This window comes from Chanodichthys erythropterus, chromosome 2 (assembly GCF_024489055.1).
Source record: "Chanodichthys erythropterus isolate Z2021 chromosome 2, ASM2448905v1, whole genome shotgun sequence".
NCBI lineage: Eukaryota > Metazoa > Chordata > Actinopteri > Cypriniformes > Xenocyprididae > Chanodichthys > Chanodichthys erythropterus.
In genome coordinates this window covers 3,732,342-3,756,163 of record NC_090222.1, presented here as the reverse complement: position 1 = coordinate 3,756,163, position 23,822 = coordinate 3,732,342, and the positions used below count along the sequence as shown (strand labels likewise).

The 23,822-nt window shown below is 36.8% G+C and overlaps 1 protein-coding gene across 1 annotated transcript in view; it reads left to right on the top strand.

Annotated features, from left to right (window-relative positions):
- wdr26a (WD repeat domain 26a) overlaps positions 1-23,822 on the top strand; it is a 31,430-nt gene that overhangs the window by 5,261 nt on the left and 2,347 nt on the right. The window contains exons 2-13 of the mRNA XM_067399865.1: positions 991-1,090; positions 3,970-4,026; positions 4,107-4,243; positions 6,041-6,138; positions 9,896-10,052; positions 13,156-13,294; positions 13,383-13,523; positions 13,627-13,746; positions 14,841-14,986; positions 15,094-15,172; positions 18,967-19,096; positions 19,184-19,378. Of these exons, the coding sequence (XP_067255966.1) occupies positions 991-1,090; positions 3,970-4,026; positions 4,107-4,243; positions 6,041-6,138; positions 9,896-10,052; positions 13,156-13,294; positions 13,383-13,523; positions 13,627-13,746; positions 14,841-14,986; positions 15,094-15,172; positions 18,967-19,096; positions 19,184-19,378 (1,499 nt within the window). The remainder of the gene's footprint in view (positions 1-990; positions 1,091-3,969; positions 4,027-4,106; positions 4,244-6,040; positions 6,139-9,895; positions 10,053-13,155; positions 13,295-13,382; positions 13,524-13,626; positions 13,747-14,840; positions 14,987-15,093; positions 15,173-18,966; positions 19,097-19,183; positions 19,379-23,822) is intronic.

The following is a 23,822-nucleotide window of genomic DNA, read 5'->3' as shown; positions in this document are numbered from 1 at the left end:
AACTAAACACAAAGCCATCGACACGAATCTTGGATGTAAACAAACAAACAAATAAATATCGATAATGTTTTTGAGATACAGTATCGGCAAGCATAAAATTGCAATTTTCACAGGTATCGATATTTTCTTTGAGCCTTCATGATGGTGTCAGTGGAGATTTTGTCTTTTTTTTCCCCCAGTGTTTTTGTGCATTATGGTGTCTATAGAGTTTGTTTTCATGATAGTGTCAATAGTATTTTTGTAATTTGTCAGTTGTTTTTGTGCTGTTATGATGTGTCAATGGAGATTTTGTATTTTCACTGTTATTAGTGCTTTTGTAATATGTGTTTTTCATGATGGTGTCAGTGTTGTACATCATAATTTACAGTATAATTTAATGTTGCTATAATACTGATAAATAGCCAGGGTTGGACATAGTACAGATCCTGTAAGACCTTCATATAACAAAAATGAAAAAAAAACTGAATTTGAATAAAATCTGAAATCTGTTTTAATCATATTGACAAGGTAAAAGCAAAGTAAAATAGCTTGTTGCAGTAATGCATCTTGACTATCACAGTCTTTATTAGGAGTGCCATTTGCTTTCTTTTGGAGTAGAAAAACCAGATGAATTGGTGCTCCACACAGTTTAGAGTGAATAGAGTGGGAGAGGTGTTCCTTTCTAGGAAATGAAACATTCAGGAGTTTATATTTTAATTACTGTTTTCATGAATCAAACACTGACTTGTTGCTAGGAGATTGGAACTGTGTGTGTGTGTGTGTGTGTGTGTGTGTGTGTGTGTGTGTGTGTGTGTGTGTGTGTGTGTGTGTGTGTGTGTGTGTGTGTGTGTGTGTGTGTGTGTGTGTGTGTGTGTGTGTGTGTGTGTGTGTGTGTGTGTGTGTGAGTGAAGGAGTATATTGAATCAGTTCTCTAATCCTGGTGCTATCATGTGAAAGGAATATGAATCCACTTCATGTTATTAATTAACATTTCTTTTTGTCATGTTTCAGTCAAACTGTGGACCTATTAATGCAGGAATCGGGCTGTAGGCTTGAGCATCCTGCTGCTACCAAGTTCCGGAATCATGTGATGGAGGGAGAGTGGGAAAAGGTGAATCTTCACATGGCCTGTCTAGAAATTGTAGTTATTGAAATTGTGGAAATCGTCTAGAATTGCCTTAAGAATAAAGAAGGGAAGAAACAGTGTTTTGTGGCATGCAGATGGGACACAAATGCAATGCAAAGACAATCATTAGAAAAAAGTACTGTAATGGTACCACAGTACAGTGATGGCATCTGATTTTAATGCCATATTACTGAGTGATTGACGTTTACCGTAGTATTTGCATAGGACTAAAGAAGCTTAAAAAATGGTATTATTTGGTATTACTCTGACTGACACATGTCTAAAATAATAAGCATGATAGTCATTGTCCTGTGAATCTTTTAAGTGACATCTTTTTAAGTTATATCTTGTCATTAACATTCATGCCTTTTTTAATACAAGTGCTGAATCTCAGAAATTATGTACATTAAAAATGAAAAGCTCTGAATTATTAATTATTTTTTATTTGTTATCTGAAATTATCTCAATTTAACAGGCTTTAGAGGAAAGTGAAAGCAGCAAAAATTGTTTTCCAACCATATTTCATACTTCAACTAAATTACTAAAACATTTGTTAACAAAACTGTTAAGGATCCAGAATAAGTCACTGCCGACAGCCTCATGGGCAGCATGCGACATATAGCGGCGTTGCACTTTGTGTAACCTCTCTCTCTAACTTCGCTTCCTGTCTGCTTACTGTCCTGCAAAAAAGATGTAAAAAAGTTATGTTTACTAACTAAATAGTTGTAGGTGGGTCTGGAGTCATCCTCCCCCATGAGAGAATTTTTGTGATTTTAATATGCAAACGAAGCATTCTGGTAAGAAAATACCAGACAAGAAAATGAATAAAAAACAAACAAAAAAACCCTAACTTTTATTGACACTAGGGCTGGGCATTGACACAAATTTCACAATTGGATTAGATTTTGATTCAGAAAATTGATTTGATTTCGATTTGATTACCTTCGATTCAGTATTGACTAATTTGGGGCCTATCAGGTAAAGACCATGGCAAATTTCCTCACAGAAAAAAAATAATAAAATGCTGTAAACTAAACTGGGAACCACATGATTTAAAGGGGCCGCAACCTGAATCAGTGCATATTTAATGATGCCCCAAAATAGGCAGTTAAAAAAAAATATTTAAAAAAATCTATGGGGTATTTTGAGCTGAAACTTCAGACACATTCAGGGGACACGTAGGACTCATATTACATCTTGTAAAAAGTGGGTCTAGGGCACCTTTAAATGGTGGCTGTCATAAAACGGATTTATACATTTAATATTGAAGCACATGTTAAATACAAATACAATGAATATACAATAGCCTATAGTGCTCCTTTCTAAGTTCATTTGTTTAGCTGACTGAGTTTTTGGACATTAAACGGCTTTTCTGAGGTAAATTTGTTGGTAAATGTGACATTTTTACCAACTGTTTTTTTTGACGTCTTTCCGCGGTTGAAACACTGGTTGATCAATTACATGTGGCATGATACAGATTTCAGTAAGTTGTACTTATCTTTTAACATACCTTCAGATGTTCATTCATGTTTATTTCATGTTGTAACTAGTAAAGCGGAAGAGATGATCGGTTCATGTGCGTTCTGCTTGAACTGAAACGCTACAGCGATCTGTCATGCCACAAAGCGCCAAAAAAGATCACGACCCATGTTGCCAAGTCTGCACTTTTTCTGCAGAATTGGGCTACTTTAACACTGTTTCTGCGGGTTATTTTTCATGTCGCGGGTTTAAGCGACCCCAAATAAAATATTTATTTCCTGGAATGCAAATTTTACCAGGGGGAACCCCACCAAAAATGCGTATTTTCCCCCACAGAACTCGATTTTTACCAGGGAACCCCCCCGAAACGTAGTAGCAATTTGGCAGGTTTTGTTGTGAAAACCTGGCGGTCCTTATCACGACACCTGAAGAGACGTCTATGGTCTCACTACAGTCTATGGGAAATAGCCCATTTTTGATTCCTGTAAGGTTTATTGTGCTTGCAAATTTACCCTGACCCCTCCACCCGAGAAGAAAAAAATCAAAAAAAAAAAAAAAAATCACTTCGAATCTAAAAGAAAAGGAACCAGAACTTAAAATATTTATGTATCATGCATTATAAAAAATATTTTATTGCATTATGTAGGGTCTTTTTGTCCACAATTAATCCAAAATTAAAGCCACACATCTTTTGTAAAGGTTGAGGGATTATTTGCACATAATCCAAGAAATGACTTCCATACCAATGTAAATGCTAAATTAAGTATTTATTTTCAAAAGAAAGCAATGAAATGTTAATGTTGGTCAATCAAACAATTTATGATTGAAAGCTGTGTGCGCTCTCCACCTTCACACCTTGCCACCTTATTCCAATCTGCTCTCTTCCTTATACAGTCACCTTACAAAATCAGTCTCCTTTAAATTAATCAAAAATGTATTAAATCATAGTTTAAGTCAACAATTAAGTTAATACACTTCAAACATTCAAACTTAGATGGCTCCAATACAGTAATTATGCCTTGTAATGCACCTTATAATGCATTGTATGGTCTCATGAACAATTGTAACCACAGTTATAATACATTATAATACTAATCTATTCAACAACTTTAGAAAGTGCAATCCATTAAAACACGACAAACAACCAGGCTTTAACTAAAGTGTTACAGAGTAATTTAGTGGAATCCGAATCATTAAACAGCGCATGATTCCCATCAATAGCTGGTAAGATTACACCTTATGAGATGAGTGTTTCTAAACTTTGTCCTTTTTGTGTATGTAATGGTCATATGGGTCACAACAAACCAAACAAGCAACAGATAAGGGTTTGTCAACTTGTGAAAACTCAGTTAATCTGTCTGTTTTTTTTTTATTTTTTATGACAGGCTGAGAGTGACCTCAATGAGCTGAAAGCACTGATGCATTCACCGAGCGCTGTGGTGGTGAGAGTCCAAAGTCCTCCTAAACATCTCCACCATCAGTTTTACGAATGTTCTGATTGATTTCCTCCTGTGTTGTTCAGCGGATGAAGTTCCTGCTCCTGCAGCAGAAGTATTTGGAGTATCTGGAGGACGGGAAGGTTCTAGAAGCGCTGCAGGTTCTCAGAGCCGAGCTCACGCCCCTGAAGTACAACACTGAACGAATCCACGTCCTCAGCGGGTATCATACTTCAGTCCTATTTTGGGGGCATTAGAACAACAATGTCATTTCCTCATTTTTTTTAAATAGCATATTTAGGTTCCCCTATACTGAGAAAACAAATTTGCTCTGACCTTTGAAAGAAATTCTGCCTGCATCCTGCCAACTTTGCTTTGTTACCGAGGCTGCAGATAGAGAAAAAAATTTCAGAATATCAATTTCATGCCTTTAATGGGGTCCTTTGATGCTTTTTTACTTTATCTATCTTTAGTGTGTAATGTTGCTGTTTGAGCATGAAAAAGGTCTGTAAAGTCACAAAGTCCCTCCAGCAGGAGTTATTCTCTATATCAGTGTCACGGTTTCTGAACTCCTTTAAACGCCTCCATTGTAGTCTTCAGTTTTCTTCTGAGAACGAACACGTCACATTATTCCTGGTTGAGTTAGTGTTGAAACTCTCGGTTATGGTAAGAGGCAGGACATTTTCCAAATATGCTGGAAGCACTTGACCAATCTCAAAACACTGATTCAGCTGACCAATCAGAGTACATTGTGCTTTTCAGAAGGAGGGGCTTCACAGAGACGGGAACTAAACAGGGGTGCATTACCCGTACAACGATGTAACTCGCTGCTAGTTCGTCACGACTGTTTCCCAAAACTGTACTGTTGCGAATTTGTCGTGGTTAATGATGTCACGCAGGTGGTGGAGTAATAACTTCTTTAAATTTAATACGTTTGAGATCAAAATAATGCCCAATTACGGATACGGATATGGCATCTTCAGTCATAGGCTTCTCCAACACATGCACACTCTTCAAAAACTCCACTTTAAACTTTAATGGTGGAGACAACAAAGCCCAGATGCCTGTAGAACATCTAACATTCAAAACTCTCATTCTTATACAATCTGTTCCAACCCGTTTACGACTTTGCTCAACTAATAAGCATTCATTGGGTAATCTTTAATCCTCCTTCGCCCACCCCAATTAAATCCTTATCTTTTCAGGCTTCTTTTTAATAGGGCTGTGCCGCCAGCTGGTCTGTTTCTTAAAAGAAACCTTTATCAATACCAAAAGATCAGCTTAATATCATTGTGCAGGTGCAAGTTCAGCTGAAGTGAGACGTACAGTTTAAATCACAGAGGTCTGAAATCATGATTTCATTCATATCGTTGTGCAGGCAATTTAAAAACATATCTTAAATGCCTAATAAAAATAAACTATAAATATTTGTAGCTTATATTTTGCATTTTATGTGTATAGTAGGTGCTCACATAATTTTAAAGTCAACATGTAATCCGCCTCTCTAAAATCAAGGTCCAACCTACTATTTTCCCTGGAAATATGTAAAATCTGTTGCAAAAGATGATGTGTTGACTTTAAAGGCACAGCAGCAAAAATTTGGCAATGGAATTTTAAGTGTTCATGAGCGAGCAGAAAACGTGTCATGAAAAACTAAATTCTGACTGATTTTGGTGAAAAAATGAATGACATAATAAGTGGACCTCAGTGAGAAAAGTAAAATGATAAAAATGTATGATATGGCCCATTTTAATGTGATTTGCATGAAGCAACACCAGCTCTGTGCCTATGAATAACAATACTGTTAGCTCAAAATATTAATTCAGATTCAGTACTGAAACATTTCCTCTGTCCCAGTTGTTTTTTTATTATTTTATTTTCGTCGTCTAAACTAAAGAACCATTTCTTGCTTTAATTCACGCTGAATAGCTCTGTGACTCCAGGCTGATTTTATCAGCGCGTAAAGACGATGCAGCTCTTGAGATCCATTGCTTGTGCTGTTTGTTTGCCTGTGCTGTAGGTACCTGATGTGCAGTAATTCTGATGACCTGCGTGCTAAAGCGGAGTGGGAAGGGAAAGGGACGGCCTCACGATCCAAACTCCTCGACAAGCTTCAGAGTGAGTTACTCTAAACCCGTATGAACAAACAACACCAGCCGGATCAATCCGGTTATGCTACCTAAATCCTGTCACTGAAAAATGAATATGCTTGTGTTGTAATTTCTATGTATGGGCAAATCAAACTTTCAGAAAAATGCACTGATGATGCTTATACAGTAGTGGCCAAAAGTGATGTCAGGCCTAGGAAAACTGACATCTCTATTCAAATATTATTATGAATGTGTTAAAGATTTTGTAAGCATATTGCATATTGGAGTTGATTATTTTATTTTTGATAACAATGCAATGAAATTGTGCAGACATCGGTTTTGGCCTGGCTGTCATATAGAGAAAAAATTATGAACACATGCAAAAATAAGAGAGGACCAACCAAATATTAATAACTGATTATGTTGTCAATATATGCTTTTTCCTTTGAGCTTTTTGTGTTTTGCATAGTAAAATAAAACCTTTAGCTGTAGTTTGGCTTGTTTTGTTAAACAATTTTGTCAGATAAATACCTTAACCAAATTTAGTGTTTTGTTCTTCCTTCATATAAAATATTTTCCCCATATTTTGATGGTTTAGTTGAACTTGTAGGGTCATTAAAAACAAACATCACCTCCGGACAGCAGTTTTGGCCACTATTTTACACTTTAAGAAAAAACATTAAAAGGATGAAATAAACGGGTTGGAAGCTTACCTGTGCAATTCACTTGAATTTTTTTTTTTTTTTGCCATCGCGCCACAGACCAACTAATTTCACAACATTACACAGTTCATAAAGTCCACTGCTAAAACTTTCCCCCTTCAAAAATGATGTCATTATTAGTTAAAGTAATATAATAATACACTGCACGATTTTAGCAATCCTATAAGATCATTACAAATCACACTGTGCGACATGGATCTACTGAACTTGGGTATGACATGCATGTAACTGCGCTAGTAAATAACAAAAAGACCATGTTGAATCACACTTTGGAAGTTGTAGTTTTTATGTGTGCTGAAAAAAAAAGATGAAGCGGCGAAAGAAGGTAAAAGAGCGCGAGGTAAGCAGTTCTAAGTTTTAGCACCATGTCTCGTTGATTTCATGTCGCATTTTTATTGGCTGGTCAGTAGACGTGGGTCGTAGCAGCAAACACACTGTGCGTTGATCATGCTGAATTTCTGACACTGTCAGAAAATGATCGTAGGCTATCTTTGGTCGCAAGACCAGAAAAACAACCGTCTTTGAACCTCTCTCACTGTACGACATAAGACCACTGATTAAGAGCCACGATCACAGAAATTGATTGTTTCACGATGGCAATCTTTCGTCTGGGACAAGCAAAAATCATGCAGTGTATCCCAGGCTTAAAAGATTGGATAGATGTGATATTGGGCACAGGAAAAACTGTTTATCAGTTAAAATATTTCCATGACAATGTTTTGTTTAAAAAAAATTCAATTAATAATACATTTCAGATCAAATTAAAAAAGAAAATAATAAAAATCTTTTTTTAATTATAATTGTATGAATGAATAAGTAACACATGACAAAAAATTACAAAACATTGGCTCAAATTATTTGAAATTCTCTTCCATGTTCACTTAAAGGTGCAATGTGTAAATTTTAGGAGGATCTATTGACAGAAATGCAATATAATATACATAACTATGTTTTCATTGGTGCTTAATGACCTTATATAGTGTATGTAGATTTCTACCTACATACACCGCGGGTCCCCTTACATGTTAAGTCGCCAGCATTTTTCTACAGCAGCCCTAAGTGGACAAACTGCTCTACAGAACACATTTGAATGACTGGCAACTCTCTGCTGTCTCAGGCGATGACATATTTGTCCTGTGTTGGCCACTGTAGCTTCTCTATATTGCAATTCGCAACCTCGCCGCTAGATGCCGCTAAAATTTACACACTGCACCTTTAATTTTGATAGGAAAACGAATATGATTTCTATCTTTTAGGAAATGTGAGTTTAATATTTATGCATTATGTATAAGCAAAAGGTACGAGAGGCTGCTATATTGTGACTGTAGTCATAGCTATCTGCCTTATTTTTCAACACAGAAGTAAGTTATTTTCTATAAATGAGCAAAACTTTTGATTCTTCAGCCACTCGAGGTAAATAACTAGAAGTATAAAAAATGCAGTAAACATTAAAACTATTTGTGCACCAGTGTGTTTATAATTGTCTATACATTAAAATAATAATATAAGAAATAGCAGTTTGCAGTATCAAGAAGCATAACAAGCTGTTTCGTACAGCTAAAAATCACAAATGACACTGGAAGCCACACATAGCCAATTTACAAATGGCCGCTCTGCTCTTATGTTACGAATAAGGTGGATAATGACTATATTCACAATACAGCAGGGACACCAGTGCCTTACTGTTATTATATGATTACTACATCTTAAAATATGAAGTACATAAACTTTCATTAAATTATTATTTTATTTATTAGTGAATTCATTAAATGGAAACCTTCTGCTAGAAGTCTCTGACAAAACAAAAGATTGACCCAGCTATCTGAGATTATTAAAGTATTACACTTTACATGAGCTTACTGTAGTAATAACTATAAATTGTACATAATTACATGCAACTAGCCCTAAACTAAACCCTAATCCTACAGCTAGTACATGTAGTTAATTATTATTAAAGTTAATTACTCACCCTCATGTCGTTCTACACCCATAAGACCTTCGTTCATCTTCAGAACACAAATGATGATATTTTTGATGAAATCCAATGGCTGAGTGAGGCTTCTATTAAGAGCAAAGCCATTCAAACTCTCAAGGTCCATAAAGCTACTAAAAACATATTTGAAACAGTTCATGTGAGTTCAATGGTTCTATCTTAATATTATAAAGTGAAAAGAATACTTTCTGTACACCAAAAAAAACAAAATAACGACTTTTCAACAGTATCTATATGGGCCAATTTCAAAACACTGCTTCAGAGCTTTACAAATTGAATCGGTGAATCAGAGCGCCAAAGTCACGTGATTTTAGCAGTTTAGCCGTTTGATAGGAGATCCGAATCACTGATTCGAAACAAAGGATTCATAAAGCTCAGAAGCTTCATGAAGAAGTGGTTTGAAATCGGCCCAGATATTGTTAAAGTTGTTATTTTGTTTTTTTGGTGCACAAAAAATATTCTCGTCGCTTTATAATATTAATATTGAACCACTGTACTCACATGAACTGATTTAAATATGTTTTTAGTACATTAATGGATCTTGAGAGAGGAAATGTCATTGCTTCCTATGCAGGCCTCACTCAGCTATCGGATTTTTAATCAAAAATATCTTAATTTGTGTTCTGAAGATGAGCGAAGGCCTTACGGATGTGGAACAACATGAGAGCAATAAATGACATTATTTTCATTTTTGGGTGAACTAACCCTCTAATATGAAGTATAAACCTATTATTATAATTATCGGTGTAAACATTATTCACTTTTTAATTTATTCTGTTCACTTCTTCCTCTCTTCATTCCCTCTTTTGTTTTGTTTTTTTACAGTTTCATGTAATTGTTTTTTTTTTCAGCTAGGGTTCGGGTCAGTTCTATTTCAGTTCAGCCAATTCAGGAGATGAACTGAATTGTGGGCGGTAACCTAAAGAACGTGAAGGACCGGCGTAGTCTCAAGTCCCAGATGTGAATTTCACTTTATGTCCTGTGTTGGCTGAATTCAGATGAAACTGAGTCTAACCCTCCATGACCTCTATGCTCCATCTCTGTATCTGTCTGTCATATCTCTCATACAGCATACCTGCCCCCGTCTGTGATGCTGCCGCCCCGCCGTCTGCAGACTCTGTTGCGTCAGGCAGTGGAGCTGCAGAGAGATCGCTGTCTCTACCACAACACCAAACTGGACAGTGGACTGGACAATGTGTCTCTGCTCATAGACCACGTGTGCAGCAGGTACATGAGGAAACTTACATTTTGACAGAGGCGTTGTCTAGGGCTGCCCCCTAATAGTTGACTAAACGTTATTCGTTGAGAAGAGGCTTAGTCGATCAAAATTTTATTAGACTCTTAGTTGCAGAAAAACACAGTAAGTGAAGGACAGATCATTAACGGCGGGTTCTTGTGGTAATTACAGTATGTCTGTCTGATGAAGAGCCATAAGACCTGAAACGTCACATATTTGTGAAACATGAAATTTAAAGTCTTTGATACTTTTGGAGTATACTTTCTGCCATCTGTCTCTCTGAACTGGAGCGTGTCACAAAAATGAACCGAAACTCTGCGCATAGACATGACAAATATATCTCAGGAAAACTCGAAATGTTTACTTTTAAACGAGGCAATTAAATTAGAAAACAAATGCTTTCTGCTTATCTAATCCGTATGAAAGGTGCATTTCTCTCTATAGCAATTTATTAGTTTAACTAGTTTATTAATAAATAATTAAAATGTCTCCTTGCTATTTTTTTCCACCACATTACGCTTGAACACGGAATAGGCTATATATTATGCCTATATGTATTAATCGCTCATTATGATTTGGTATTCCCCACAATATCTATGTAAGTAATTAAATTGCAATATAAATGTGCAATTAGTCGACTAATGGATTAAATGAACTACTAGTCGACTGGAAAAATCTTTAGTAGGGGGCAACCCTAGTATTGTCAGTATAAAATGATATGAACAAGATCAAACTTTGTTCCAAACCCTAGTGAGTTGCATCGCCATCTACTGAATGCATGCTGTAGGTGCAGTTATGGCATCTACCAGCGGGGGCTGAACTAACTACAGCTAGCCAGCCAAACTTTGCCCCCTGCTGTACACAAATGCTTCTAAGCTATGCAAACTCAGTTTTGTGCGTTTTTGCATTCTGAAGTGTTTCAGACCCTTTCACCATGACACTGTAAAAGTTTGTATAAAGTGTATTTATAATCTCTAAAAATTTAACTTGACGCAGTGGATTTTGAGAGCCTTCTATATTTGAAGGATTTTTGTGAAACCGCCTCAGAATTCATCCACAACAAGGCATTATTGTGATACTTGTGAAACATGCTGTCTAGTTAGAACCATGTCAAAAGAAGCAGTACCAAGTCAGTACTAAAATAAAAAATAATACTAGGAAATAGGTCTGTTCACACTTGAAATGTTTAACCCTGGCTAATTCTAAATCCCAGGTAAACTCAATCCTTGCTTCACGTTTCACACTGCTCATAATTTACCTTGGGTTAAAGTCATCAAATGTATGTACAGAACAGGATTAAGCACTAAAAAGTGAACTGACAACTGAATTTATTGGCAATGTGTACCTGGCCATATTGAATCCAATATTTTAAAACTCATTATACTATGGGGCTGTTGAATGCTCAAATCTCATTGGTTAACCATCATTCTAAGGTGTGCAATTATTTTCAGGGAAACGCACGGCTAAAGTAGTTCTAGCAAGTCTTGACCGCATTGCAGTTCCATATCACTTCACCAAATGATTTTAGTTATTTCAAAAGGTCCTTACAGCCTACAACCGCAAAAGAACGAAAACCCACAACGACACTGACCAAGCAAATAAATATAGTAAACAATAGGATAAAAACAACAAATTATCATGGTTTTGCCATAAAATACGTTTTATTGTGTCCTGAAAGTGCATACTCTCTCTCTCTCTTTCTCTTTCTTTCAAACATCACATATACCGTATAGTGTGGACACACACTCGCACAGAAACGTTTTTTCAGTGCTGCTCTGACGAATTAATCAGTAAAATAGTTTAGCAACTTAAAAGCTACATGACATTTCTCACCAGCGAGGTAATAACTGTGCAGTTCTTGAGGTAGATAAACTTATAGTTTCGCTATTAGTAGAGACACTGCTGCAGTGAGAGACGCACAGATTTAGGTAGGCTAATTCACATATGCTTATTCTCTCTCTCGACTGCGCTAACTGTATAACTGTATTAGTCTCAGAGTTGCCAAGTCTGCGGCAGGTTGAAGTGACCCCAAGTAACATGATATTTATCCCCTGGAATGAGAATTTTACCACGGGAACTCTGCCAAAAATGCGGATTTTACCCCCCAGTACATGACTGGGTTAGTTTTGAGCTAGTTTTGAGTAGTAATTTGCCGAGTATTATTGTGAAAACCTGGCAACCCTGATTAGTCTGTTATCAAGGCTCAAACCTTTGGAGGCTTGAGATATGCGTTAGAAAATTGGTCCTACGCATGAGTGTTTTAAGGACAAATGTCTTGAAATACAAGTACATCTGAATAGTGTCTTGAGGTGTGGTAACCATAGTATAAGTGGGATAATTAACGAATGTTGAATTATTAGAAAATAATGCACACCCGAGGTGTAACTTGTGTGCATTATTTTCTAATAATTCAACATCCCATTGTCAATTATTCCTTACTTAAACCTCAGATTAGGTAATCCAAATCCCCCCAGTGGTTTGAGTCTCTGTAAATATACTTTATGCAACCGAGAGACCTTCTTATTCCAGATAAAATCCAGTATGTAAGTCTAAATCTGGGGGAAAAAAATGGTAACACTTTATTCCGATAGTCCACTTTAAACATTCTATTAACCTATAAGTACTTACTACTTATAAGTAACTTTGCAGCTATATGTCAACTAACTCTCATGAGAGTATTTGTAGACTGTCTGCTTAATATCTGCTAATACTTTATTTTGATGCTCCCAACAGACATTCTGCTGACTAGAAGTACATCTGCAAATTTGTTCTACTAACCCAAAGACGTCAGTACACACCATTTTTCAAGTTCAAGTCCACCGAGGTTAATCTACTCCTGACTGCTTTGTCAGACAAAATTGCGGATTCGGTGTTATGATTGGTTAGATCACTTGTCAATCAAACTCCCGGCGACGGGTCAATTGAAAAATAAAGTGTAAGCAAAAGAAGAAAAAAAAAAAAACAATTCCTGGGGTTTGTCAGTATAGTCTAATGTAGGCTCTTGATTGAATGCCAGTTCAAAGTTAGACAGGCTTATTGAAGCTCTGACTCTCCAGACAGCCATCTCTAAAATGCATTGACTGTTATCTCCAGGAAACAGTTCCCCTGCTACACCCAGCAAATCTTAACAGAGCACTGCAATGAAGTCTGGTTCTGCAAATTCTCCAATGACGGCACCAAACTGGCCTCGGGGTCCAAAGACACAACAGTCATCATATGGCAGGTTGACCCCGTGAGTAACCTTCCCCCCCTTCACCATTAAAATAACACTGCACTACGCTCCTGATCCAAGAGTTTGATGGTTTGGGATGTTTTGACAGGAAACTCATCAGCTCAAGCAGCTGAAGACTTTGGAGGGTCATGCCTATGGGGTTTCCTATCTGGCCTGGAGCCCTGATGACACGTATCTGATAGCCTGCGGCCCAGATGACTGCTCAGAGCTCTGGCTGTGGAACGTTCAGGTGAGGGTCTCGCCCGCTCAGACACCGACACTGACCTACAGTCAGCTCTCAGATTCTTTCCAGCAGCTCGTCTCGCCTTTAAATCGCCACTGTGCTCACCCAGACAGGGGAACTGAGAACCAAAATGAGCCAGTCCCATGAGGACAGCCTGACCAGCGTGGCCTGGAATCCAGACGGCAAGCGTTTTGTTACCGGAGGTCAGAGAGGCCAGTTCTACCAGTGTGTAAGTGACGCTGTACAGTTACAGTCTTCTCCACTATAACTGGGTGAATCTCTTCAACAAATGTCCTTGTTATATTTTAGCCAAACAATATGAAATGATATTGAGAGCATTTTAGTCATAACAATAAGGTTTGGTAGTAAATATTTACTTTTTTAATGCTCAATTCTTATTCTGCATGACTCGCCTTATTCCAAGAAAAAAAAGTCTTCTTAATATTTAATTTTCATTATTAAAATCAGCTTGCATTAAATTCAGTTAAACCAAAACAACCATGATGTGTGATGAAATATGACTCAGATATGTTCTTGACAGGCATTTGGAGATTCACCCCTTCACCCAAAAATGAAAATTATCCCATGATTTACTCGCCCTCAAGCCATCCTAGCTGTATATGATTTTCTTCTTTCAGATGAACACAATCTGAGATATATTTAAAAATATTCTGGCTCTTCCCAGCTTTATAATGATAGCCCCCAAAACTGCATCCATCCATCGAAAAGTAATCCATATACAACTCCAGAGGGTTAGTAAATGCCTTCTGAAATGAAGCGATGGGTTTTTGTAAGAAAAATATCCATATTTAAAACTTTATTAACTATAATATCTAGCTTCCCACAGACGACCATACGCATCGATTTGTGGCGGAAGTGACCTCTGACCCGACGCTCGACGTATTGACGAACGCGGAAGCTCGGAATAGAGCAAAACAAAACACCAGTCACGAATTAGAAGTCTAAAATGAGACATTTTAAAGAGAAATGTTGGAGGATTTTGATATAAGAGAATGGATTACTTTTTATGATTGATGGACGTGCTTTTTTGGGCCTCAAAACACGGCCCCCATTCACTGCCATTATAAAGCTTGTAAGAGCCAGGATATTTTTAAATATATCTCTGAATGTGTTCGTCAGAAAGAAGATAGTCATCTACACCAGGGATGGCTTGAGGGTGAGTGTATCATGGGATAATTTTCATTATTGAGTGAACTATCTCTTTAAAAATATTTAGTTTCCTGTTGCCAGGTATCAGGTTTAGAGTTTCTAGTGACTGTTTTACCGCACACATTCATAAGTGATGAAAGATGTTATTGACAGGATCTGGATGGGAACTTGCTGGACTCCTGGGAGGGTGTTCGTGTGCAGTGCCTGTGGTGTTTGAATGACGGTCGAACAGTGCTGGCCTCTGATACACACCAGCGTATCCGTGGATACAACTTTGAAGATCTGACTGACAGGAACATGTATGTTGACTGCACTTGTGACTTTAGATCTTGTTCTGGTTTTTCTGACAGTGTTTGTATGAGTTATGTGGATGTGCTGGTGTGTGTTTGGTTGTCGTCTCTTACAGAGTTCAAGAGGACCACCCTGTAATGTCCTTCACCGTGTCAAAGAATGGAAGATTAGCTCTGTTAAATGTCGCAACTCAGGTGAGTGTTAAATAGACCTAGACAGGCTGCTTTTATCTGCTTATATTTCATCTCAAGTGTTTCGTAATGTGAAGCTGTTTTTGCACTGATGCCAGACTTATTATTAATTTGATATGAACAATCTGATCTGATCTTGGTGTGATTCTAGAGTTTTCAAAAATACCAAGTTGGTAATGAAATTTTAAAAGATGTGACAGTACCAGCATTTCCCCCTAGCGTTTTGAGCACTGTTGAGTGGATTCTTAAACACCTCTGATTGGCCATTATGTTCACGCACTCATCAGATATGTCTGTGATTGGCTAAAATGATCAACATTTCAAAAGCATGTTGTAAATAGACATTGTTGACGTTCTTCATCAAGCGTCTGCACAGATACACACAGGAGCGTTTGAAAGCAGGAGTCTATCAGCAGATCCTTCTGTCAGTGGATATATGTGCTATATTTAAGAATCGGCTCAACAGCACTCAAAATGCTGATATTGTCACATTTTTTAAATTTCAGTACCGAGTTGGTACCGAAGTCTGTACTTTTGACAACCCTATGTGATTCCATAAAGTTCTAAAAATGTTTAACAGTGCATTCACATCATGACAGAATTGCTGTAATTACCAGATTCCAACTTTCGAAAAAGCGCTGATGTCCTTGTAGGACTCGTAATTACAACTTGTAAACTCCGACTTGTACTCAGAAACACTCAAAATGACAGCGGCTTCAGTAGAAATGTAAAATGTAGTTAAAAGGTTATCTTGAAAACTCCTATAAACTCCTATAATTCACTGTTGTTTATGTCTTAATAATGCGAGATTAATCTGAAAATAAACTATAATCAGGGTAACCGTAGCTTTTTAATGAATTTTGACAATGCATGGTTGTGAGAACGTCATATGGCTTAGTGCGATCATCAAATTTCAATGGTTGTGATGTAATTATATAAATATGTAGTCTGATGCGCTGCGTGTTTCGGAGTAGTGCACAGCACTGTGTTCATTTTAAGTTTCGATTCACAGTAAATGCTACTCTGTGTGTTTGGGCCTGTTTACACCTGGTCACTTCATGCATTTTTTCTGATCGGATAGCTAGCTGATTCATAAAAACGATTGCATTTACACTTGGCCACATAAATGTGTCTCCCCATAAAATCTTCAATTCCCGCGCTATATGCAGATTTCATGGAGTTCAAGTCACCAAAAGCAACAAATATGAGCTGCATTTTAAAAATCAAAGACCGCAATAGGAGAGAGCATGGCAACAGCCCTGATAAGATCATTTAGTCTCTTTAAGTTTCTTTTTAAGATGATTGTGTTTTGAGCACCTGCGACTTACTTTCAGTTTGATTTGCGGCAGTTTGCGCGTCGTCTTGCTGAAGAGATTCTCAGCTACTCTAATGTGGTGATGTGTGCTGCAGTAGCGCTGTCATATCTGGCTATAACATGTTATTTAGCCTATAACACACTCACACGTTTATTTTTTTAGTATTTTTGGGAGGAGTTAAATTTACATATGTGGTTTCAACAACCTGATGCATTTAGACCTGTTCAGTTTTGACTGGAATGGGTCCCAGACCACCTCCTGAAGTGGTTGGAGCGATTGGATTTAAATCTGTCTCGAATGCGTTTCGGAGGCGTTTAGACCTGGTCTTTTCATGATCTGATAGCTATCCAATCAGAGGAAAGGCATGAAGTGGCCAGATGTAAACGGGCTCTTTGAGTCGCTTATAATTTGCATGTGGGATGCAAAATGCACCAACCATCTCCTCAAATTCATAATGAGACTCATTTATAAATCTGTTGTTGTGAACAAAGAAGCAATGAGGTCTCCCTGTGGTTTTCTGCCAAAATAAAAGCTTAACGTTTGAAAGCAAAGAAATTAAGGCAACTGTAAATGTTAGTATTGCAATTTTACTGTTGATCTGTAATTTTTTTTTTTAAATTAAATTCAAATAAGATAAAAAATCATTAATAATATTGCTGTTAATAATAATTATAACAACAATATTAACATTTTTATTAATTTTGCTATTATTTTAATTATTATTATTTATTTTATTAAAAATAATTATAATATCATTATTAAATACTTGACTTTCAAACATTTTACAGTACAATAGGGGTTCCTTCTTTTTTGCCTTTAGCTGATCACATGCCTGTATAATAAAAATATATAATACAGTTTAATGTAGTGAGCACAAAATTGGTTAACTAATGTCCTACGAACTTTTTAATAATAATTAATCATTTACATAACAGCTGTTATGCTAACATTTTATTGTGGTTTTGTTTAAAAATTACTCAAACTGAATCATTTTGCCGTTATAGTGTTGCCACTATTCTGAGTCTGAGGATATGAACAGCCCAGAGTAGAATGTCCGGTTGTCATTTTGTAATTACAGTAATTACAACATGGTGTAAACGCACCATCTAAGGAGATGAAGTTCGAATATTTAATTTACTGTATTATCTAAAAATAGTCCTCATAGACATGGTTATTCAGAAGATAAATTAAAAAAAAAAGGTCTGCACTTGAATAGATGACTGAACTTAAAGTTAGCATGAAACGGAAGTGGCAATAGTCTTTTCTTCCCAATTGTGATGTATATCAGAGTGAAACGGCTTCTGGAATGAGAAAAAAATGTAGGGCTGGGCTTGATTTCATCCTGGGGAATTGATTGGATTGTAGGAAATTGGGTGTTGCTAACTAAATGGAGATCTGAATTACATGTCTTCTCATGTCCTAAAATCTGTACCCCACCCAAATCACTTCTTACCCAAACTGGATGTGCATAAATTCATTTTTAAGAAAAGAAAAACAACCCAGATAAAATTAGACCTGAGTCCAACCCAACTGCAATGTACCTGAATGTAAAAAGCAGTGACATCTGCACAGCCTGCTGAACTGCAAATTCAGACGACAATTAAGATACACCACAGCAGGTGTAGACTGTAAAAGTCCTACCATAGTCTTTCTACCTTATTTGTAGATGAAAATGAAAAAATGAATATGTTTTCCATGGATTTTTTGGAAAATTCAATGGAAAATTGTTTTGTTTCAGGAAAAACATGAATTTTCTGTAATCAATCTGGCAACAGTACTTCCAATTATATAAATTATATCCAGTTATTTTATTATTTAGAAGATTTTTCATTGAATTTCCTGCTAAAATAAATATTATAAACCAGTGCTGTCAAAACGAATGCGTTAACACATGCAGTTATTTTTTTTTGTTTGTTTATTTAACGCTTTAAAAATATTTTATGCAATTAATGCAGCATCCATTTTTTTTCTGTCATCCTTCAGCTAGCATTACATTATATGATCATGCTATTAAACCATTCAAGTTTAAATTTTTTTCCGATAATATGCAAAAAATAACAAGTCTGTACTGGCGTGCTGTCTGTGAATCCCTTCGGTGTGACAGAACTGACTTCTCTTTCACGCTTAAACGGACAAAAACACAAAAGTATGCCAAAATCCCTGTTTTGTCAAGTATCCTCATAAGCACAGTCTTAAATAAAGTCTTAAATGACCATAAAGAGTTTTGAGGACATTGAATGTGTCAGATCCGGGTCATGTGTCTTAAAGTGACAGCAGCCTAATAAACCTGCTGCTGTGATGTGTGTCATTAATGTTAATCAAAGAACAAAAGACAAAGAGAAAATCACTCACTGCTCTTGACTGAATAACTTTTGTAGCTATAATAAGGAATAATCTATATTTAATTCATAATTTTGCAGTGAAGACTGAAGTGTTTGAGTGTGAACTTTGCACCGTATGTTCCTCTCTTGGCTTGATTAGGGAGTTCATCTGTGGGACTTGCAGGACCGGGTATTAGTCAGGAAGTACCAGGGTGTGACTCAGGGCTTCTACACCATCCACTCCTGTTTTGGCGGTTATAACGAAGACTTTATTGCGAGTGGCAGTGAAGGTAAGAATGCGTAGACCTCAGACTAACGGACTGAACTCATTCCAGCAGAGAGCTGATGGGGTTTTGTGAACTGTCTGTTGTCTCTAGACCACAAAGTTTACATCTGGCACAAGCGCAGCGAGCTGCCCATAGCTGAGCTGACGGGTCACACACGCACCGTTAACTGCGTGAGCTGGAACCCGGTGCTGCCGGGCCTTATGGCCAGCGCCTCCGATGACGGCACCGTAAGGGTCTGGGGTCCCGCCCCCTTTCTGGACTCCCAGGAGACCGAGGGGCTAACTGGTATGAACCTCCTCATCTGACTGGATAATGCTCCTAGTTTGATGTAAGTGGGTAGTTGACATAAAATACTTGCTAAACTAAAAATATTTAGTTGGCTGAATTTAAACAGCATTTGTAAATTATTTTCTCATTATATTGCATGCAAATTTTATGAACTCTTATGAAATGAGACTATATGGAATATTTGTACTATTAAAAAATTCACATCAGGACCACTTAAAATGGGGATAAAAAACTAAGTGAACTTAATAAAATAGCGATTTTTAGCAATAGACTATATGCACGGGTTACTTCCTGGTTGTCGTTAAGCCAGCCCGAGCACTTCCGGTGAACTGTTAGCTGTTCATTCTGTAGTCGTTGTACATCGACACATAAATACAACATTAAAAAGTCAACCATAGATGGTTTTATTTTAATGCAGTTATCACATTTACCTAATTTGCCAATAAACCAGTTTTATTGATTGCAATAAAGACGAAGCTGTTGGGACCGTTTAAAACCACGTGTCTGTAATTAGACACACACATGCATTTTTTCAACAGCACTTCAAATGTTATTTTTAATGTGATGACCACAAACATTATTTGTTCATCCTTCTGAGATTGTCCCCACTGAACGTTTAAAAATGTAGGAAATTCAACATTTGATAGAAAACACTTATTTAAAAATAAAAAAGACAGTAATTAGCACTTCAACCACCAGGTGGCGGCAAAGTAGCATTTATTTGCGCATATATCAGCCATTTCCTCTAAACGTTTTTCACTTCGTTTTTGACTAAATATTAAACATTATAAAATAACTAGGTTTAAAAATACATTTTGTCAATGTGAAGTATGAAATACTCACAAAATCTTATGAAAAACAATAACTTTTATTGTGAATTACACAGAAAGCGAGCACCGCGCTCTCCCTTTGTAATCACAGCAGCTGTCAGTCAGTGCAGTGCAAGATCAATGATTTCAGCACACTTGTGAAAACACACATTTATTCAATTAATCTAACTAAAGTGCACAATAAATATTTAATTTTTGAAGCTTTTTTTCCACATAAAAGTGTGAAAACTAATGGTCAAATTGAATTTAGCCGAGGAGGAACACTGATCTATGTCTTTATTTATTTTTTTATGCTGTCTTACGTTTGAATAACTAAATTAATGCTATGCCACACTATTTAAGTGACTATATTCTGATTAAAAACTAAATATTACACGACTGATGCTCAACACACCAGCACATGACTCTCACCGGAAGTTTTCGAGCTGGCTTATATTAATGTGGCAGTTCTAAAGAACGCTCTGTGCATATAGTCCATTATATTATGTTAAATGTTTGATTTAGCAATTATATGATGTTAAGTATGCACTTTCGCTTATACATTCAAATAAATGTTAAAAAATTGAATGGACATGCAACATGTCAACTACCCATTTGCTCTGTAATGCTTAAACGATAACATTTTGCTCAGCTTTGCTAATCCATAAATTTGCTCAGACTCTGTTTCAGTAGGAAATGATACAGGAAAAAATTTTACATTTGTCAAGCCATTTCTTGAAACTCCTTTTTATATGTTTTCATAAATATTCAGAAACTAAAACCAATATGGAATTTTTGCACCAAAAACCAAGCTTGTTATGGCTGATACTGATACTTTTTTGTGTGTTAAAGGGATAGTTCACCCAGAAATGAAAATGTGATGTTTATCTGCTTACCCCCAGCACATCCAAGATGTAGGTGACTTTGTTTCTTCAGTAGAACACACATGATGATTTTTAACTCCAACCGTTGTCTGTCAGTCGTATAATGCGAGTGAATGGGAACACAATCTATAAGAGTCAAAAAAACATGCAGAGACAAATCCAAATTAAACCCTGCGGCTCGTGACGACACATTGATGTCCTAAGACACGAAACGATCGGTTTGTGTGAGAAACCGAACAGTATTTATATCATTTTTGACCTCTAATACACCACTATGTCCAACTGCGTTCAGCACTCGCTTAGTGAGGTCTGATCGCGCTCTGACAACAGCAGTGATGTCTTGCACATATACTTCAATGAGAGCGAGACATAAATACTGTTCGGTTTCTCACACAAACCGGTCGTTTCGTGTCTTAGGACATCAATGTGTCGTCACGAGCCACAGGGTTTAATTTGGATTTGTCTCTGCATGTTTTTTTGACTCATATGGATTGTTCCCATTCACTCGCATTATACGACTGACAGACAACGGTTGGAGTTAAAAATCATCATTAGTGTTCTACTGAAGAAACAAAGTCACCTACATCTTGGATGCGCTGGGGGTAAGCAGATAAACATCAAATTTTCATTTTTGGGTGAAATATCCCTTTTACCCTCTTGAACTGGAGCAGATAGCTTAATGGTTAAGTCAATTAAAAAAACGCTCCCTTGACACAAAAAAGGCATCTAATCTGAACTTTACAATACATAAACAATCTGAACAACTCTTAACTATTGCTTTTTAATTTGCTTCTGGAATTCAAATAAGTTTTGTTCAAATTCAGAATTAAAGTGCCTCTATTATGTTATTTTGAAGGTTTACGTGCATCCAAGGTCAAAAATCACTTTAGTTTTCTCATATCTATTGCAGCATCATATCATTTCTCACAGTGTCTGACACGGTTCGTTATAGGATTCAGTATCTCTAAGCCCCTCGTTTCTAAGAGCCTGCTCTGCTCTGATTGGTCAGATGGCCCAGTCTGTTGTGATTGGTTGACCACTTAAAGCACATGCCAGAAACCAAACAACCATTAGGATATCTGAATTTCAGCTCCAGATCATCTTCAGCACTTGATACACAGTGATATGAACAGTAATGATGGCATCAGTTGTACTGTATCAATTCCAACGCATGTCCTTGTCCTTTTGAAATGCATGCAAAGTGGATTCACATCGCTAAAAACAGTGCTTCTCGACATCAACAACACAAACCAAACTCTTCCAGGTCTCAGCTACAACTACAGTGTTTGAGGGTCAAAGTAGAAGCTGTTTACGGGCAGCCAATGAAGACCATAGACTGGCATTATGCAGATTTGTTACAAACCTACGTAGGTTCGAGCAGGAAGTAAGAATGAAATTACTGATGACTCGTTTAAGACCGTTCTGAATCGGTTCTTTCTTTTGGGAAACAAAAACTATTAATCTGCACTGTGATCTTTTGAAACTTTTCAGACCTTTTACGTTCACAAACAGCTGTATTCATTTGCGTTACTGCGTGTGTGTAATGCAATAAATTGCAGAAAGAATAACGTTGCATTGTCCAGAAATAATTTTTAACAGCTTATTCGGCCCTATTTTAACGATCTAAGCGCAGGTGCACTTAGGCCGTGTCCGAATCCACTTTTTTTTTTTCTAGTTTAATGTAGAAAAAAATGGTTGGCGCGCCATATAACATCAGAATTGCGTGACAAAGTCAGAATTGTGAGTTAAAAAGTCAGAATTGCGAATTATAGTCAGAATTGCGAGTGAAGTCAGAATTGCGTGATATAAAGTCAGAATTGCGTGATATAAAGTAGGGCTGCACGATATATCGCATGCGATTGTCACGCGCATTTCGTCAGTAAAGCCGGTTCCCTGATTACCGCTAAATCGCATTTAATAGACAGAGCCGTAGATCACTGATAAGCCACGCAAAATCGCGTTCATATCACAACCTTCGATATTGAACGCGATATTGCGTGGTTTGTCAGTGAACTACGGTTCTGTCTATTAAATGCCGCTCCATTTGAAAGCAGGTGATGGCGCTTTAGCGGTAATCAGGGAACCGGCTTTACTGACGAAATGCGCGTGACAGTCGCATACGATATATCGTGCAGCCCTAATATAAAGTCAGAATTGCATGATATAAAGTCAGAATTGCGAATTATAGTCAGAATTGCTAGTTATAAAGTCAGAATTGCGTGTTAAAAAGTCAGAATTGCGAATTATAATCAGAATTGCGAGTTATAAAGTCAGAATTGCGTGTTAAAAAGTCAGAATTGCGAATTATAGTCAGAATTGCAAGTTAAGTCAGAATTGCGTAATATAAAGTTTATAGTTTAGAGTTTATATCTCACAATTCTGACTTTATAAGATGCAATTGCGAGATTATATCTCGCGATTCTGAGAAAAAAAGTCAGAACTGCGAGTTATAAAGTCTGAATTGCGAGATAAAAACTTAGTTGTGAGAACCAAAGTCAGAATTGCGACTTATCTCGCAGTTCTGATTTTATATCATGCAATTTTGACTTCATATCACCCAATTCTGACTTTATAACTCGCAATTGCCAGTTTAAATCTTGCAATTCTGAGATAAAAAGTCAGAATTGTAAGATTGCAAACTCACAAAAAAAGGTTGCAATTACCTTTTTTAAATGTTTTATTTAGTGGTGGAAACAAGCTTCCATTCTGTGCAGTGTGCATAAGCGCCAACCGAACACTGTTTGTTTG